The following is an 18,514-nucleotide window of genomic DNA, read 5'->3' as shown; positions in this document are numbered from 1 at the left end:
AATAAAACAGAAAAACAACGGAGTAAAGTGTTATGTTTTTTTCATTTATGTTTTTCGAAAAATTCTCATCACAAGCTAGTATTCTCCCACGAGTTCTGCAATGTAACGTGTCACTATTATTCAATGTGTCGAAACAATAAAATAACTTCTAATGATAATGATAAATTACAAAGTAAGGTGGCTCAGAAATTACAAATTGGGGCAAAAGTTATTACAAAGTGGGGCAGGTATTACAAAAGTGGGGCATTTATTACAGATAGGGCATAACAAGCTGTGTTTGTACAAATGGTTACCTTTTATAAAAGAAAAACTTTCAAGAGAGCTTACTGAGTGTCAAAATTTTTCATCAGGTAAGTAAAAATATCTAAAAAAAATGCTTACAGATTCCTTCAAAGTCGTCTTTATATCTTTCTGTTTGTTTGTATTTGATTTTTTCTTTGATTTTGATTTCGCCTTTGGGTTAGCCTGTCTTGAAGGTTTTAACATTGATGAGTCAGAAGGCAGCTCTTTATTTTCCTCTTCTTCTTCAGTCTATGATTTAAAACATAGTGTGAATAAAGGTTATTAAAGAATGGGTAAGAAAATATTTTGTTTTTTGGGGGGTGGGGTTGGAGTTGCAACTGATTTATCTCTATAATAATAGCCATATTATCTGTCTGCAAAAAAAGTGCTGTTGTGCAACAGGCACACGAAATATTGTATAATTTAAAGACAGGCAACCCATGGATTTTTTCACGGGTTAACAACTTATATATAGGTTTGTATAATGAAATGGATATATATAATATGGCCTCCAAGGTAGTGTAAACGTGTTTTCTTTTTACTTAGCTAGTTATAACATATTATTCATGCATGTCTTACCATATATTTTCTTATACATAATGTTACTACATATCAGGTTTGCACACACATCTACATTAAGTTGTGCTGTCGATAGTACATTGTAAAATGTAAAATTATGTAACAAACTCTCACTGAAAAAGCTTGTTAAAGGCGCGTAATCACCCTTATCGAAAAAAATCACCTTATACATTTTTTTATTTATTTCAAAGTTCAGACAGAGTAAACAAACAACCTTAACTTTAAATGAGCACTGAGATGGAGTTTGATAAAATCACCATAATGGTAGGCTCCGTTCAAACTGTTCTTTTTGGCTTGTCTTTTCTTTGTAAAACATGGCATCAACAAATGGAAAGAAATTTTATCCTAGAGTTTCTATTGGAAAGGCACAGAAGTAAAACATCCGTGTCACTTTCTCCACTTAGATTTAATTTCCTCTTTATTCTATTCGCCATTGTTTTTGGAGACAGGACAAAAAAAACAAAACAGAAAGAAGAAATCACAGCATTGTCTCGCGGTTATTAATTATTATAACTAATGCTATCACACTCTTTCTTTTTCTATTAGCATGACCGTGATTATTGCATATTTAAGCAACAAAACCCAACAGGGGAGAATGCTCATTGTGATAGTTAAAGATAGTTGAAGCACTATGGAGATAATTAAATTTAGAGCATAAAAGGGGAAATTCTGAAAATTTAGGTATTCTAATTGTCTAGATCTGACAATGTCTCCATAAGGAAATGACTAACTGTTTGAACAAAGGAAAATAATCAAAAAGTAAGACAGCTAGCAAGGCAAAGCTGTCTTCAAAAACAATAACAACAACAAGAAGTGATCAGTGTTGCAAAGAACTCTGATTTCAGTAAGTTAAAACGTTTAAATAATAAAGAATAACACAGAAACTTCAATTGATTTATCTGATTTATCATGCTTGGAACTTTGATACATTTATTAAAGCATTACGATGGAAACACAGCTACAGATGCTCTCCCTCATTTATTATTTTTTCTGTGATGACATGAATCCAGCAAAAAATGTGATCGATTCTGTTGTGCGTTTATTATCGCATAATTCGTGCAATGAAATGCAATGGCGGTTCTGTAGGCAAAGAGAAATTGGTGTGAGTTTGTCATTTGAAACATTTGAACATGTTCTGGTTGTCAGTTTTCAATAAAATTTTCAGGATAATGCTTTCTCATTATCTTTCAATTTTTACTATAAAATAGGCACAAAATTCTTGTTACTTAAAGAAAAGAGTAATAATAAGATCAGCAACATTATAAAAATGTGCATATATACCATGGTGAAATCAAAAGCAGCAAGTTCTTTTTCTGAATGATTGCTTTTCCCAATTGATTTTGTCTTCTTTTTCGAAGGTTTTCTATGCTGCTGTTTCTTCTTTGAAGGTGCTACAACTGGTTTTGGTTCATAGTTAAGATCTGGGGAGTCTTGGAAAACAATGACGTTTGTACTCAACAATTTCTTACCCTAACAAACAAACTCAACTAAATTAATCAGGAAACACACCTTGTAAAACTGAACTACATCAACATGAACTTGCAAGAATTTCCACTCAAAAATGCAACAGATTTGATTGGAAGATTGCAAATCACAAAATCTGATTACTGAAATTTTCAGTTCTGATCTGTTTCGATCCAAACTAAAAGTATTACTTTTTTTCTTTAAAACCCTGTTTTGTTTGAAATCCAGCCTTATCAAATGACTTGGATTTTGATAAAGGAAAAACAGCATTCATTAGATCCTTTATTTCAGAAAGATAAGTAGCATCATGCATGACTATTGAAGGTTCCTAAAACTAGGTCATCCTCTTTGTATTTGCCTAATAGCTGTGTAAAGATAAATATAGTGATGAAAAACAAAAAAAGTGAAAATGCAGAACATGAAAAGAAAAGTTTTGTATGCAAACAATGCTTGCAAGAAACCGTAAAAGTTTAAGGGAAAATTTTTTTTTAAAACGCACCTTTTTAGATTCAGATTTCAAAGGCTTCTTTTCTTCTTTTGATAACTCTTGAGTTTGACGTAAGTCAATTTGGAAATCAACATTATCTTCTTTTTGTCTAGAATTCACATTCTTGTTGTGCTTTGATGCTTTCTTTTTCTCGTCAGTGGTACTTTCTACAATTTCCTGGGATTCTGGAACAATAAGAGGTGGTTTTTCGTCTGCTTCGACACTTTTATTAACAGTTTTTTCTGCTTTTTCATCATCTGCACTTTCAGATTTATTACTAATAAGGGTATTAGGGACTACTGCTGCAGAAGATGATGAAACAGTTTCATCGGAAATTTGTTGATCCTAAAAATTTAATATTCATTAAATTAATTCCATAAAATTTATGCACACAAGTCCAGCTAATAATCTCACTAAAAGTATTTGTTTGTCGAACAGACACACAAAAAGATAGACGGACAGGAAGATAGAGGCATAAAGTGCATACTTACTTCAGAAGACTGGGATGAAGTCTGGTGAACGGTTAAAGGTGAAATTGCTGATGAAACTCTTTTAATTCCATATCTAAAATATGCTAAGATTTGGATGAAAATGAAAATTACCAATAATAAGACACATAAACAGTGTTTGAAATGCATTAAATTCCACAAAATAAACGTACACACATCAATAACTAGCTACACATCACCTATGTAGTAATGTTGAAACCCTACAGGTAGACTACATTGGAGTTGCAATAGAAATGCACTCTAATAAGTACACATTGAAGAAATACCTAATTACAGCCCATGAAAACATTAAAATGAGGTAAGAGGTCATTCTGACTGCAGAAATACTTTATTAAAGTCCATGTAGGCCTTAAAATTAGGCAAGAGATTGTTCTAAAATTAGCAAAAATTAACAACTAGTTGAATAACTGGAGATCTTAAATCTGTCATGGCAATCAACAAGGTCAACATTCTTAAAATGTAAGTGTTTTATTATTTCCAAAGTAAGTTTATAACTACTTGTGGTGACAAGATTTAATTTTTCTTTAAGATTATAGCATACAAATTAATAATGTTTTACTAACACAACATTTTGCATGCTTATAGAAATTTACAGAATTGCAATTACATTCCAACAAACATAAGGACACATACAACATGTGACAGTAAATGGTTGTAAATACCTTGAAGGAGTAGAAGAAACACTTGGACTTGATATTGGAAGTTCGACATATTTAATTTCACCAAATAACATTTTAACAGCATTTGAAATATCACCTTTAAGTAGGTCAAGGAATACAACTATACAGGCATAAATATATAGAGGCATAGGACAGACAAAAAACAAAGTTCTATAAAGTTTAAGCACAAAAGTTTCCCTCATAATTAGCGCTACCTAGGAATCCTACAGAATTAATCACACAAGAAAAGATACATTTACAATCAAAAATAATTTTCACATAATGTTCTGGTGCATCTGGACAAAATGGTGCTAAGTTACAAGCAGGTTCATGTAACTTTAATAATAAAATGGTTTTCTCGTCAGTCACTAAATAACAAGAAGAAAAACATTTATTTCAATTTCATTTGTTATAACTTTACAACCAAAAGAATTTATGCATAAAAGCAACCCTTAAAATTTTGTAATTTAAAATACTAAGATACCGTAGTTGTGTCAGCAAAAATATTGCCAACGTAATTTTGTTGTGAAATTTTTAAAAAAACAACAATTGTGGTATTATTTGAGCTACTCCCACTCATTGCACTGAAGAATAATTACACTCCATTTTCAGTAAGTTTGGCCATTATCACTAAAATCATTCAAGCTACATAAAAACCGTGGTGCCATTTTGCAAAATAAATCTAAAAAAATTGTATATCTTATTAGAAAGAAGTCCATAAGTTCTTTTTTCCACACGGCACAGCAGGCAATAAGTCATCCCTGCCCTTGGTTTTGTGAAAGGAGATGTTTTGTGAAGACTCTAACAATTTAGTCACATGTACAGTTTTGCTTCATGTTGAATTGTGCCTGTAACAAGCATTTCAAAGCATGTCACCGGCGACCTCTGTGATATGCAACGTAATGATGCCCTGATCTTTAAGTTCATTTTAAAATTCGTTCGCAATGATCTATTGACTTAACGAAGTTCACCAGGGAAGGTATGTCAATGAGACTTGTACTTCAGTTTTATTGCCGACGTAAAAAAATTCAAGCTATAGGTTAAAAACAAAATTACATTAGAACATTACTGACATTGTTAATAAAACAGGGATTTAATGACATATGGGTGGGTAATCCTACCATTAACTCGAAAATCCTTCACAAAATCTTTCTTGATACAGATCATTTCCCACTCTGCATTTTCCTAGTTAAAAATAATAAACCTAATTCGAGCTTTGTGCTAAGATATATGACCAATGTTATTCAGGTTTGTAAATAAAACACTTGACTACTAATAACATATTAAAGGTTGCAGTTAAACTTCTGTTATCTATCAATGTGTGATGTGAAAACATGAATTTCAAGCTCCTCTTTTATAACTTTGAAGTAAACATAAATTAAACTAATTTAATTTGACTTGCACCTTTTATTCTAATATAGTGTTCATTTTACCATGAGCTACACTTTAAAATAAACAACAGTCACAATAACCTACCTTGTCACAACTGTCATCATTCACAAAGGTTGATATTGACTGACTTCTCAAATTAAAATCAAGCCAAAAATCTGTCACTCGTCCATCACAAGGTTGATGAAGCTAAAACAGTGAAGATGATGGTCAGTGAACAGCTAACATAGCAGTTCTGCAAATTAACTTATAAAATAGAACTGCATAAGCTAGGTTATTTATCTTTCTAATTTAGCTGATGCCAGTACCTTCTTACTGAATACATAAACTTTTCAGTTTGTAATGCAAAACGTAGTATAAAAGCAGGTAACCAACTAAGTTCTCAGTAGTATCAATATCAACTAATTACGCTCAAAAATAAGTTTATAAAGTCTCTACCTGATACCTTCCTAATGTAACACATACTACTGCAAATGTAAACACTCTAAACACAATGTTATATTCTTTTGTTACTGCAAATCTAAATAACTACTTGAAATTGCACTGAATTATACAGGGTTCAAATTAAGTATTAAAATATGAAAATCAAATTTCTAACTTTTTTTGTTATGAAGGTAATTTTAAAATTATAAAATAGTTACGCAGCCTAAACATAACTGGAGTGACTAATAATACTAAATGACTACACACTTTTTTTAAAGTTTTCCTAGCCTTGGGAATTAATCAAGTTGTCATGTCAAATAAAGATAAAAAAACATAGTTTATTTTACCTTTTCTCCTTCATACTATTATTCAATAAATTTAAAAATCTCCGACAATCCTAAAATAAAATAAATGGGTTGTTGCAATATAATACGTTAATGATTATACAACTTAACCATGTAAACAACAGAACTACAAAAAAAATTACAGTACTTTCTGAACAGCTTGACTCCAAAATTTTAAGTCAAAAAATTCCCTAAATTATTTCATTCTTTAAAATAGAATGCCTAGCAGCTGCCTTATTTATAAACAAGACACAACATACAACCTTCCTTGTTTAATCTCTTTTGTGTCACCAAAAAATGTTTAATTACCAGCGTCACTAATTGCTACATATCAATGTGAATCAGAAACGTTGTACACCTGTGTATAGTAAAGCTTACTGTTTCAAATTCTTCATTTCTAATCGCCAAAAAAGCATTTATTAAATCTGCACCAGAAAACCAACTTGGAGCTAAAGATTTTTTTTCATCAACAGTAACAACACGAAAAAGTGCTTCCATAATAGTTGCTTGCAATTCGTAATCTCCAGCACTTGATATAGAACTTCCAAAGTTTTTTCTAAAATAAATAATAAATTTACATACTACAAGTGTGAGAATAAAAATACCAAACCTTTTCTGCTAATTTTTATTTCACAAAACTACATTGGCACTATTGGTGGAATTATAATTTTTGAAGTCATTGCAGTGAATTTATAACTTTTAGGCTAAATAACTTTTTGCTTTTTGCTTACTTAGCCAAATTCACGTTTTTGCTTCCTCAGTCAGACTGAAGGGAATAAGAATACATCAAAGATTTTAGGCAAAAAGGAAAGTTAACTAACAAATCAGTATTTACAATAGGTATCCTTGTTTTTTTAAATCTAGTGGGCATAAATCAAAACAGGTCAAAAAAAAGAAAAAACATTTTAGTGTGAAATGAAAAATGCATTGCATGTAATTAAGGTTCCTCTATGAAAATTGTACTTACATAAATTCTTGAATTTTATCTGATTCTTTCATGTTAGATGTGTCATCACAGTTTTCAAGAAAGAGATTTAAAAGTTTCGAAGACTATGGGAAATATAATGAAAAAATATAATCTGTAAAAAGAAAGCTGAAGATTTTTTCATTCATAGAAATGGTGGAATAATATACAAACCTCAACTTGTATGGAGAAGCTCCAGGTTTCCTGATGCAGGATAAAACATACAAGTGAGTCAACAAGTTGAAAGCAACTCTTTTGACCTAAAAAAAGAAAATACAGTAAGTGACGCTTCCCTATTTTTGTTGGGGTCTGAGTGACTCCGTCAAAGGTTGAGGGGGAGAGGGGTGGCAAAAATGCCCTACCCCTACATTTCATGATCTACTTTTGAAAAATATTTGGCACAAATGTTAACTGACATAAGATAATTAAAATGGCGGTAAAATTTTTAGTTTTGGTCACGTGATAAATTGTTGACGTCAGGCAGGGGAGGGGGCACAGGCCCCCCAAATAATTTTTCTACTAAGAAAAAAAAGAAAGAAATAGAGAGAGAAAGAGAGAAAAAAAGAAAGAAAAAAAAAAAGAAAGAAAGAGAGAGAGGAGAGACAGAGTTAGTTCTCTTGGTAAACCCTTAGTTTCCTTGGGTTACCTTCTTAGATAAACCCAAGAAAGCTACTTTTGTTTGAAGTTCTCAAAGTGGGAAAACTGATGTTAGTTATGCCTGCTACAAATGCTGCTAGCGAACGATGTTTTTCAGCTTTAAACCGCATAAAATTACCTTCAAGCTACAACCACTGATACACGAATGAATAATTTGATGGTATTGCATATTCACAAATCATATACTGATAATATGAAGTAGCTAACAAACTTAAAAATAGAGAAAGTTGTTCAGGAATATTCGGATCCTTCCCATAGATCATTATTATAAAAATCACTGAATGTGTTAAGGGGGCTGGTAGAACATTTTAAAAAGTCCAAATGCGATGTAAATTTCCTAAAAAGTGCCATCACCCTTAAAATTTCTAGTGTTCTTATCATTTTTTTATATTATTGTAGTCGTGTAATGTAAATATGTATTTCTTTCTACCTTTTGGTTTGGATGGAAATTTTTATCTAAATTTTGATGCCAATTAAACAATGCAGCTTTCTAAATTACATAAAATATCGAAACATTCATCGTGATTTTTTACATTGAACCATGAGATCGTTTAACGTCTGGAAGGGCATTTTCTGCCAATGTAGAGAAGTAAAATTTAAAAATTTCACATTCGGCACCCATCATGGGGGCACCACCTCGGGTAGCCACTATATGATGCGAAATTTATAGTGTAATTTTTTTTATATAGCCCCCCCCCCCCCAATATTAAAAATGTAGGGTTATTTTTATGCTTAAAATTAAAGACTATCCTATTTTTACTAAACAACCAAAATTTAGCTTTGATGACTAAGAAACCTGACTAACGCTGTATGCTTATGGAGACTCTGGGAAAAGGAATTTCAAATAGTGCTTGCTCAAAGGCCTTAGGACCGTCAGCAAAACTCTTAAAACAAACTATATTTTTTCCATTGTTCTTCTACCTAAGTGGATTTTTCCAAAACAACATTGCCTAAAAAATGCTCCGCAGTCGAAAGGCTGTAAAAGTTTTACTTAGGGAGATGTGTTGAGTGAATGAGAAACATTAAATTTGCGCTAGTTGTAGTTTCTGCATTATCTGTTTTATGGAGCAATTAACGCGACAACCAGCAAAGATCGAGAAAATTGAGAAATTAGGCCATGTTGACGTCAAAGTTTAAGGTTTTGTTCTAACCAAATAACCTCAAATTCTAAGTCCTAAGTTCAAAATGTTTGTGTCTAATATAAATAGAGGAAAAATATGTACAATTTTTGAAAGTAACCATTATTCCAATAATTTTATGAACAAATTAACTATGAGACTAAAAAAAGTCTCTCAAAATATATTGCATTTGGGAGTATTAAAAAAATAAGTTCATTCTCATGGGGAGGGAGGCACTGTCTGTGATAACAAAAAAAACCAACAGAAAAAAAGGGGTCCATTTGTTTTGTGAACGCCTGCTTTTTAAATAAGAGGGAATGGAGGGAATTAACATCAGAAAACTGGGTTTGCCAAAAACGAACTGAGAAAACAAGGGTGGGTACATGAAATCAAATCTGGTTACAGGAAAATTTTATATTGTTATGTAGAGAAAACATGTTAGCCATTAAAAATATTTGCATTTGCTATTTCACACTAGATTATTTTGTGCATTCTTAACATGAAATCAGCCTGTATTATAGACAAAAATAGGAGTATTAACATGAGAGGCTGTTTTGAAGCCAAAAACGTGATATCCTATATTTACACAATTACACATTATATGACTTTAAAGCCTTAATAAAATTCTAATTAAATGATACATTTTTACTTACCATTTTCTGATGTTTCCACTATTACCTGTAACACCAAAAAATAATTTAAATATCCTGACAGAACTGAACGGATGCATAAAAAGTACACTCACAACTTTCAACAAAAAAAATACATACATGCAACATGTCTAAAATATCTTCCAATATGTCAAAGTTCTTCTCCTTTTTAACTTCATTGAAATTCTAAAGGTATATATATTATATAGATGTATTCATTTTTCTTTGAAAACAATGGATTAGACTTATAGAGACAGAAGGATGTCCAAAATAGAGAGCTTATTCAGCTGTCAAAAAATAGTTTTCAGTCTAAACATCCCTACATTTTTATTATAACATAGTTAAAAAGCCTTTTTTATAAAGCTTGAAAACAGCCATATTTCGTTAAAAAAAATTTAACAAACTTTCTTTCGAAGCTTGAAATATGCCGTATTTCATTATGATCTGCAAATTTTATGTTTAGTAGGCAAATTTTATCCCTCAAAAAGTAAAAGTGACTATCGAATGACGATTTGCATCCATTAATTCAAACCCTGCACATATGATAAAAAAAAGGCAGGTAAAACACATGCCATCCAAAAGCAATCAAAAAGGGGAAACACGAAATTATAACCGCAAACAAAATTTTTGCTACTACAAATTTCATCCACATTGGTAATCGAACATTGGTTATTAACATTTAATGTGAATTTCCCTATGCACGTACTTCACTAACAGTACGATGAGGAACTAAAATCTGGGTTAAAAATCATAACAAACAAATAAACAAATTATAAACATCAAATCCATGGCCTGTATTACTTATCTGAAATAGTAAAATATCAATCCCTTATTATAAGTTAAACATGACTTGAAAATTAAATAACAGACAGGTGTAAAAATATTCTATTTACCTTTAATAGTGAATGGAGAATTTGTTTGTTTTTATATTCCAGCATGACATCAACACTTTCTTCTTGCTCAGCAAGAGTAGAGAAGATTTTTACACAAGCTTTGACAGCTTCCGGTGCAACCCTTGAAAGACCCTGACAAAAAAAGTTTATATAATGGATATATTGATTTTATGCATACTTACTTGTGAAGCTATCTAAGTTCAGATTGTCAGTCATCATTTTCAAGCTTCATAAGAAGCATTTTAAATTAAATAACACAATAAAATTTAAGCTTTTATAGTTTTAATAAAAATGAGACAATGTTTTAACTTCCATGTTTGATTTAATTTTATAACAAATTTTAGTGTTTTTCCATCATTTATCAGTCAATCATTTAATAAACAAAGGAGATCATAAATTACTGATTTAGAAAGCAATGCAAAAATGAATTAATCCATATAGGTGGTAGTTTCACATACCACAAACAAGTCAATAATAACAATTGAAACATTCTTCAAGAATGAATTAGACAACCTTTGAAAAGTAACACTACATTTATTTTTCATTTATCTTTATACAATTGTTTAAAATAAGTTTCCATGTATAAATTCCAATATAAGAAAATAATAATTAATTATATAAAAGGCCATAGTAATGGCAAGCAATGCACTTCATGAGGTCTACAATATCTCATATTTCCAAAATGTCAAAGTTTTGTTTGGTTTGGCCTTAAAAGGTGTAGAAACTGCTGCACAATTCAATATAAAAATGATTTTATTGGTTGTGTGTCAGCATACAATGTAACAAAGTTGCTCTATGTCATTCCATTTTACTGTTGTGCTATCAATGACACACATTTTTAGCTTTTGTATGCCGTACAGATGCGATTTAATTTTTATCTCAGATAAACTTTTATTCACATGCCTCCCACTCTGGTTATCATAACTAAAATATTTATCTACTAACATAACATAACATATAAATTTGCAATTTGCATGCAAGAGAGAAATCACATTTACAATCAGTATTCACATAGTGACTACCTTTAGGGCAGGAAAGAGTTGAATTCTTAATATGATGGTTATGCGATAGTAAACTTTACTGGAAAACATATGACATAGTGCTGATGAAGCTGGGGAACAATTTAACCAGCCAACACTGGAGGCTAGATAGGAAATAGACTTTGAATTTGAATTTAGTCACTTATGTGAGCTTCCTTTTCCTATTAAAATTTACAGAAATTAAGTCAAAGCAGAATCTAACAATAATTAATTTATATTATTTATATTGCATATATGCAAAGCTATATTACATTGATACTTCTATTCATTCTTTTTTTCAGTGTGAGGGCTAAATAAATAAAGCTCTGTAATCAACTTTATTCTCCATGTTCCATTTTTAAATTCTCAAAGCTTGTCTCAGATCATGTGACTATATCTAAAGTTGTCTTGAGGGATTCCTGCTGCTAACATCAGCATGCTCTTATATCATTGTATATTAATTAATAATTTGAACACAAATTTAATTAAAACCTAATTTCATCAATTTATAACAAACTACGGCAATTTCCTAGCTTCATAAGATACCGTCCTCATAAGTTTCTGGGAAACAACAGCAATTTTAAAGTTAATGTTTGTTCGTAATGTTCTTTATTTTACTTTCAACAATTGCATCCTAAACATACAAAAAGTTACATAATTTTGGCAGACAAAATCATACTAACATTTTATTTTCGTCTAAGGCGATGATGCACGATCTAATTAATCGCATTCAATTTGTCAATTTATATTGAGTATTAAAATAAAATGGAAACTTGACAGGTGATAGTGATACAAAAAAAGATTTTTGATATATTTTTTTGAAAAATTTTTTCAGAGAGCAAACACGAAATTGAACTCGCTGCTGTTGCAGTTATTACTTCAGCAACTACAATTTCAAGAAAACGTCGTATGTGGACAAAAAATAACAGCACAATTTAGAAAAATAATTAAATTTTAAAGATAGAAATACAGGTGTAACGTATTTCACGTATCTTTGTGCAAGCAATCATTAGGCCTCGTCAGAAAGAAAAATGCTGGCGTGCGAGCTTCGCACGTCATGATTCTTTTTAACCATCTAAGGTGTGCGATGTTCGCATGGCATAATTTTCAATGGCGTGCGATGGCGTGTGCTCAATTTTGTTCTATTTTTTTCTCTCAAGTAAACATAGAACTCACATACAGCAACACTAATTTTGCCATGTTTTAAAAAGCAGGTAATTTGTTGCGAAGAAACTAAAATGTGCGGTGCGTTATAATAGTACTTTTTTTAACTCAAACAAAAAAGGGCTGCAAGCGAAAAATATTAGATTCATAACAAAATTAGCTGCTTTTGCTAAAATAGAGAAGACAGAAACTAAACTCTAGTCTGTATAAAGATTTGGTACCTACATTTAGATTTTCTTATAAGAATGTGCAAAAACATTAAAAGAAAACTGAATTTTTTAACATTTAATTTCAGGTGGGAGGAGAATAATTTGCTATCAATATCTAAACAGCGCAATTATAACTTGCTGTATAACTTTCAAAACATCATTAGTACACTCTGTATAATTTTCAAACAACACAAACGACTTGCTGCATCACTCTTAAAAACAAGCAAGTGACTTTCATCAGAGATTGCTACTGTAACTCGGGGTGTTTTCTCTGGGGAGTTATGTGCAAGTTTTGTTGTCCTTCGTTTCGACATGTGCTTTTCCACTGCAGCTTCGAGTATTTCCTCTTTCTCTGTCTCCATCTAAATAGTGTTGTTTTCTGGCGTTATCATGACGTCTTCATACTCAAACGTCGATCCGAAAGCAAAAGTTGTTAAAGTGCTAAAAACTCTGACAGCACTGTTTGAGGAAGACATACATATTACGTGCTCAACCAGCATTAAAATGTTTGGATATTTCTTTTGATTCCTCAAGAATCGTATCCTTAAAAGCTTTGTATTGCGTTTTTTCTAATGTTTGTACAGCCTTCCATTCATTAAATACTTTGTCTTTCTCAAAACCGGCTCCTTCAGGTAGTGATTTTGAATTTGGTGAACAATGTCTATATTGCTCTTACTCCATTTTTGGTTTGATCTTCTTCCTAGTTTTGTGGATCCACCCACATCATACTTTGAAATATGTCGTTGTTGGTAAGACAAGATGAGAAACAATCTTTTTATCAGTGGAATGATAGTTTTGATCGCCTCACTCCTTATGACTAGGGCATCTTGAAACGTGGTTTTGGTAGCATTCGTCACCACTACTGTCACCGTCATTAATCTAATCTAGACTGTGTTAGTTCTAAACTGAATTTTTTCTGCATAAAGTCTGTCCCTATTACCTTCTGCGAAGTCTTATTTGGTCTCAATCTTAGCTTTTCCACAGGAACTCTTCATTTTCTTACCAAATTATCCTCCGCCATTAGTTTCCAAATGTCCCCACCACTTTCAACTTTTCATCTGGATAACAATACCTGCTTCACCATCTAACGTACCATCAAGTAACAGAAGCTCATAATTTGAATCTTTAACAAGTCACTGTAATTGCAAAGTTTAAATAAATACTCGGCTAAATAAGATCAGATAAGGCCTGTATAAAAATTCACTTAGGCAAAAGAACAATGGAAAAGAGAACAACACTTGAATTTTGATGATGTCAGCAGTGTCCTATTCATACACATAAAAATTATTCTTAGAATCTTAGAACCAGTAGCATCTATTGTGAGGAGCTTGAAACGCTGATCAAAATAACGTATAGGATCATAGGATGTTTTTTACAACGCCTAAGAAGATAAGGATTTAAGAATTTTATCTACCAAAACGCAGAAATATTTTTTGTATATGCACTGCTGACATCAGCAAAACACCTAAAACAACCTATTTTGCCATTGTCCTTTTTCCTAGGTGGATTCCTGTTAGACAGTGATATGGAACTCATATATTAGGGTTCAATATACAGATTCATACAATTTCGATTTTTAAATGCTCATACAAATAATAATCTGGTCAATTTTTCTGATCACATGTAGATCGCTGCTGCAGAACAGTTGCCAACATCTTTTATTTAACCCACATCAAAATAAATTGATACAGCATAATTATTCATAATTATAATTATTCATACAATTGTTTCTGGATGTAAACATGGTCCAACAAAGACCTGGAAACCTGGAAATCTGTGTAAGTTCAGTAACAATTTGTGTATATTTAGACAAAACCTGCAATACGAGCCAAAGTGTTGATGTTAAAGTTGCCTAGAATAATGTCATTATTGTTCAGTATTGACATTTAGTAAGTGCTGATGAAAGTCAACATTCTTGTATTACAACTTTCTATACTAACTACTGGAGGCAATTCATCGGCAGCAAGATTTTAACTGGTATTTAAAGATTTAAACATTAGGTTAATTAATTTAATTGTTAATTACACCTTTAATGATTTATAATTATGCTGTATCAATTTATTTTGAGGACTATGATGCAGTTAAACTAATTCTGAAAATAGGTTGCCTTATCCTAGCACTCCCTAGCTTGTGAAAATGTCTATTTTTTGCTATCATATTCTTTTTTTTATTGTCATTTCAATATTTAGTAATAATTTTGGATTTTTTGCTACTGGAATGTTCTCAGCAGATATGTTATTAAATATTTGATACTAATTCAAGCTTATTATCTTAGGTACGTACAACCAATGCATCACATTTGTGCTAGAACACACTATGTTATATCTTCAAACATGGCACAAAGCCACGTTGTAAATAAAGATTGTGTCTTCTGGTGTAGCACAAAGCCAGTCAGCAAAATATGTCATGTAGTCATTTATATTTTATTTAATATGACAACTAAATTAGATTTGAGAGAAATATAAATGTCATAATGTTATTCGAACTCAGCACACTAATTGGCGTATAAGTACATATATATAGAATAGAAAGATGAATAAATTTATGAAGAGTGATAAAATAATTTTATATCTTAACAAATGTTAAATAAACTAATTAAACTATTTATAAAAATGTTATTTTATCAGATTTGAAAGGCATCAACTTTGTCTGTATTAAAGAATTGCATGTAATATCAACTTTCATATTAAATATGTTGAAGTAGGAAATGATGTTGAAGTCCATAGTGACTGTTATACTTACAAAAATGTTGATTTTTCTTGCATCTTCATGATAACTACATAGCTTTATGTAACTATATGGCGGTGAACCTACATTTAATTGCTGTTGCTGAAGCTAGCACTTATACCTGCTCAGAGGCCTAACTATAGCATCCAGTACTCTAGTGTCAGTAGAAGTCCATTGTTTATCCAAGTACAAGCCAGTGTAAGGGGTGGTAACAGGGCATGGACACTAGTGTTCTCCTTATCTAAGGCTCTAAAGGTGCTGCCCAAAACTGTGGTAGATCCAGGCTCCCAGATTGCGTCGCCTACCTTAACTGTCATAGTCAATAAATAGAAGCAGCTAAAGTCAACTAGTTCCCCCTATCATTCATTGTTGACAGTTTGGTCTGCTCACCCACCCACCCCTTTTTAATATTTAATTTTTGTTTTTATGTACATTAATGTCAGTAGAAACCCAATGTTTATCCAAATACAAGCCAGTGTAATTAATGGTCACAGGGCATGACCACTAGTGTTCTCCTTACCCAAGGCTCTTAAGGCACTGCATATAGGGCTTATACAAGTTTACCCACAAAATTTGATTGCAAACCAAGTTGCAGATCCGGAGTTATTGAGTTGTCAGCAAAAAATTAAGAGGCTTGGGACGAGCTAGCGAGTGTCATTTTGGCAAAAAAATTATGTTAATCAATTAACCTTTATAATATCTATGCATTGATAAAGTTTGAATGCACATTCCTTAACAGGTCTAAAATTACTGATGAAAGAAAATGTCTAAATTTGCTATTACTGAAATATGACATCATAATTCATGCAGGATAATTAAATCTGAAATTTTTTCACGGGAGGTAACCTTTAAATGTGAATATGTTGAGAACGAAAAGAGCTTCTTAAAAAATTTAAAAAGACTTGTTAGCTAACTTTTTAAGCTCTATAATATAAGGCCAACATCCTTTTATACCTCAGGACTTTAAATACGAAGATGCTGTAGATGCATTAGCAAAAAAATTGCTGATGTAATTTTGTGAAATTTTTAAAAAGCAACAACTCATTTTCAACATCAATGAAAAAAAAATTAACAAAGAATTAATTTTTATTTTGTCCAAGTTTTAAAAACATGCGCGTATATGCGTGTGTATTTCTATTGCACCTGTTGACATGTTACAAGAAATACCATGGTACCATTCGATTCGTATAATAATAAAAAAAACTGTATATGGAAGAACTTCTCTGCCCCACACGACACAGCAGGCAATAAGTCAGTCCTGCCCTTAGTTATGTGAAGAGAGATGTTCTGCAATCGATTGAGTCTCCTGTACAGTTCTGCTTCATGTTGAACTGTGCCCATGACAAGCATTTTTAAAGCATGTCACTGGCGACCTCTGCGATATACAACTTAATGATGTCCTGACCTTCAGTTCATAAATAGCACACACACAACATACTTCCTATATGAGTTTATCTGGAAACAAAGAAAGTCAGTAGACAGTGAACTATTAACTTCCACTAGATTTGCTGAGAGTAAGTGTGATTTCACGAGAGTCACTTTTCACGACATTTACTGAGATGCAAGTGATTCCACAAGGGTTACTGAGCGGTAGGCGTTTCCATGAAATTCGTTGAGAGGGTGACGTTTCCACGAGAGACGTCTTAAGGGTAAAGTTGGAAACACACGCATCCTCACCACACAAAACAAGAGAAATATACTTCTATGCATAGCATGCTGTAATTTTTGTTATTGCATCACAACTCTAGCTTTTAAATACATTTATAAATATTTTCCACTGCTCTGCACAATTCTTTTATTTTGCAGTGGTTTTACATAAAGCCATGATTATGTACAAGTGTTCTGTTGTCAACACCACATGATCTTTTGTTTTGTACCACTATAGCTATTATAGCTGTTATTCCTATTGTCTTACACTGTTGTGAAAGTCCATCCATATAACTATTGTCCCAAACTCTTGTAATAACAGGTATTGCACTATCCACAATTTTTGTTTTTTAAAAATAAGATTTTGGTTTGCTTGTCTCCTTTAAAATAACTGGTCTTCTATTGTGGAGAAAGAAGATTGTACTTTTGGATTAAATAGTTTTTTAGACTAAATGTTAAATGCTTCCCCCAACCTTGCTTTATCTCCACGTTTCCATAGCACAAATATACACTCAACCTATTTCCCAAGACTGTTCTGAGAGTATGATATACAGTGGAAAATGTTCCAGAAGGCATAATTACAAAGCTATCCTGTCAATATAACACAGTACAAAAGCCCAAGAGGTGACATTTATCAGCCTGGAGACAACGTTTATCTAACCCGCCTAAGTTTTCTTGTTTAAATTTAATGTTCAAACATACAAATGAAGTGTAATTTATAACTACCTTTGTAAAAACTTTGTTTAATTCTCTGAAAAGAAGTTCATCTGGATGCAATACATCAGATTCAGCTGCCTGAAAAAGTCTCTCCATATTTTTTTCTTGGTTAATAAACTAAAAGAATAAACAAATAATCAGATTTAAATGCATTGGGTGCAGGTAATTTTGTCATTTTGAAACAATTTAAAAACTCGTGTCTTAAGTTCCAAGACCCTTTTTACAATCTTTCTCTATTAGAGAAAAATGTGCAATATAGGCCTGGTCATGAATAAAATGACTGGCGTGTGGTAGGTCACAGTACTAAAGTTGCTATGGCGTGTGACAAACATCGCACACCTGAGTTCTATTGAGGGGTGCAATGAAAGATAGTAGGCATGTGATTCCTAAAAAACTTCTTTGGAGGCAGCCCTCAAAATAATTTTTGGAGACTCGTCAGACAAAATCTCTGCAACATTTCCAGTTTGGTTGAACATATCCATAGCTCTATTTGAACCTTCGTCAGACAAAACGGCTGATAGATTTCTGTCTTGGTCGAACACTTCCATTTGTTCAGATCTCAGAATTATTGAATAGTTTTCTGGTCCTTTTAATCCAGGAGCAGGCTATTTAT

At 31.9% G+C, this 18,514-nt stretch overlaps 1 protein-coding gene across 2 annotated transcripts in view; it reads right to left on the bottom strand.

Moving 5' to 3' along the window:
- LOC130647506 (synaptonemal complex protein 2-like) overlaps positions 1-18,018 on the bottom strand; it is a 30,606-nt gene extending 12,588 nt beyond the window's left edge. Inside the window, exons 1-17 of one of the 2 annotated variants that reach the window (XM_057453380.1) lie at positions 17,911-18,018; positions 10,419-10,550; positions 9,646-9,711; positions 9,529-9,553; positions 7,275-7,360; positions 7,104-7,186; positions 6,515-6,692; positions 6,140-6,189; positions 5,808-5,853; positions 5,457-5,558; positions 5,102-5,165; positions 4,235-4,348; positions 3,984-4,077; positions 3,304-3,376; positions 2,825-3,157; positions 2,143-2,331; positions 382-531 (exon numbers count right to left, since the gene is read on the bottom strand). In XM_057453380.1, coding sequence (XP_057309363.1) covers positions 382-531; positions 2,143-2,331; positions 2,825-3,157; positions 3,304-3,376; positions 3,984-4,077; positions 4,235-4,348; positions 5,102-5,165; positions 5,457-5,558; positions 5,808-5,853; positions 6,140-6,189; positions 6,515-6,692; positions 7,104-7,186; positions 7,275-7,360; positions 9,529-9,553; positions 9,646-9,711; positions 10,419-10,550; positions 17,911-17,997 — 1,872 coding nt within the window. In that variant the 5' untranslated portion in view covers positions 17,998-18,018. Of the gene's footprint in view, positions 1-381; positions 532-2,142; positions 2,332-2,824; positions 3,158-3,303; positions 3,377-3,983; positions 4,078-4,234; positions 4,349-5,101; positions 5,166-5,456; positions 5,559-5,807; positions 5,854-6,139; positions 6,190-6,514; positions 6,693-7,103; positions 7,187-7,274; positions 7,361-9,528; positions 9,554-9,645; positions 9,712-10,418; positions 10,551-17,910 lie in introns of those variants that run through there. The other variant, XM_057453381.1, reaches the window with a different exon arrangement.
- Between the last annotated feature and the right edge of the window lie 496 nt (positions 18,019-18,514).

The sequence above is a fragment of the Hydractinia symbiolongicarpus genome, chromosome 6, assembly GCF_029227915.1.
Source record: "Hydractinia symbiolongicarpus strain clone_291-10 chromosome 6, HSymV2.1, whole genome shotgun sequence".
NCBI classification, from domain to species: Eukaryota; Metazoa; Cnidaria; class Hydrozoa; order Anthoathecata; family Hydractiniidae; genus Hydractinia; species Hydractinia symbiolongicarpus.
Note: the sequence above shows the minus strand (reverse complement) of the source record. Positions and strands in the feature narration are given on the sequence as shown.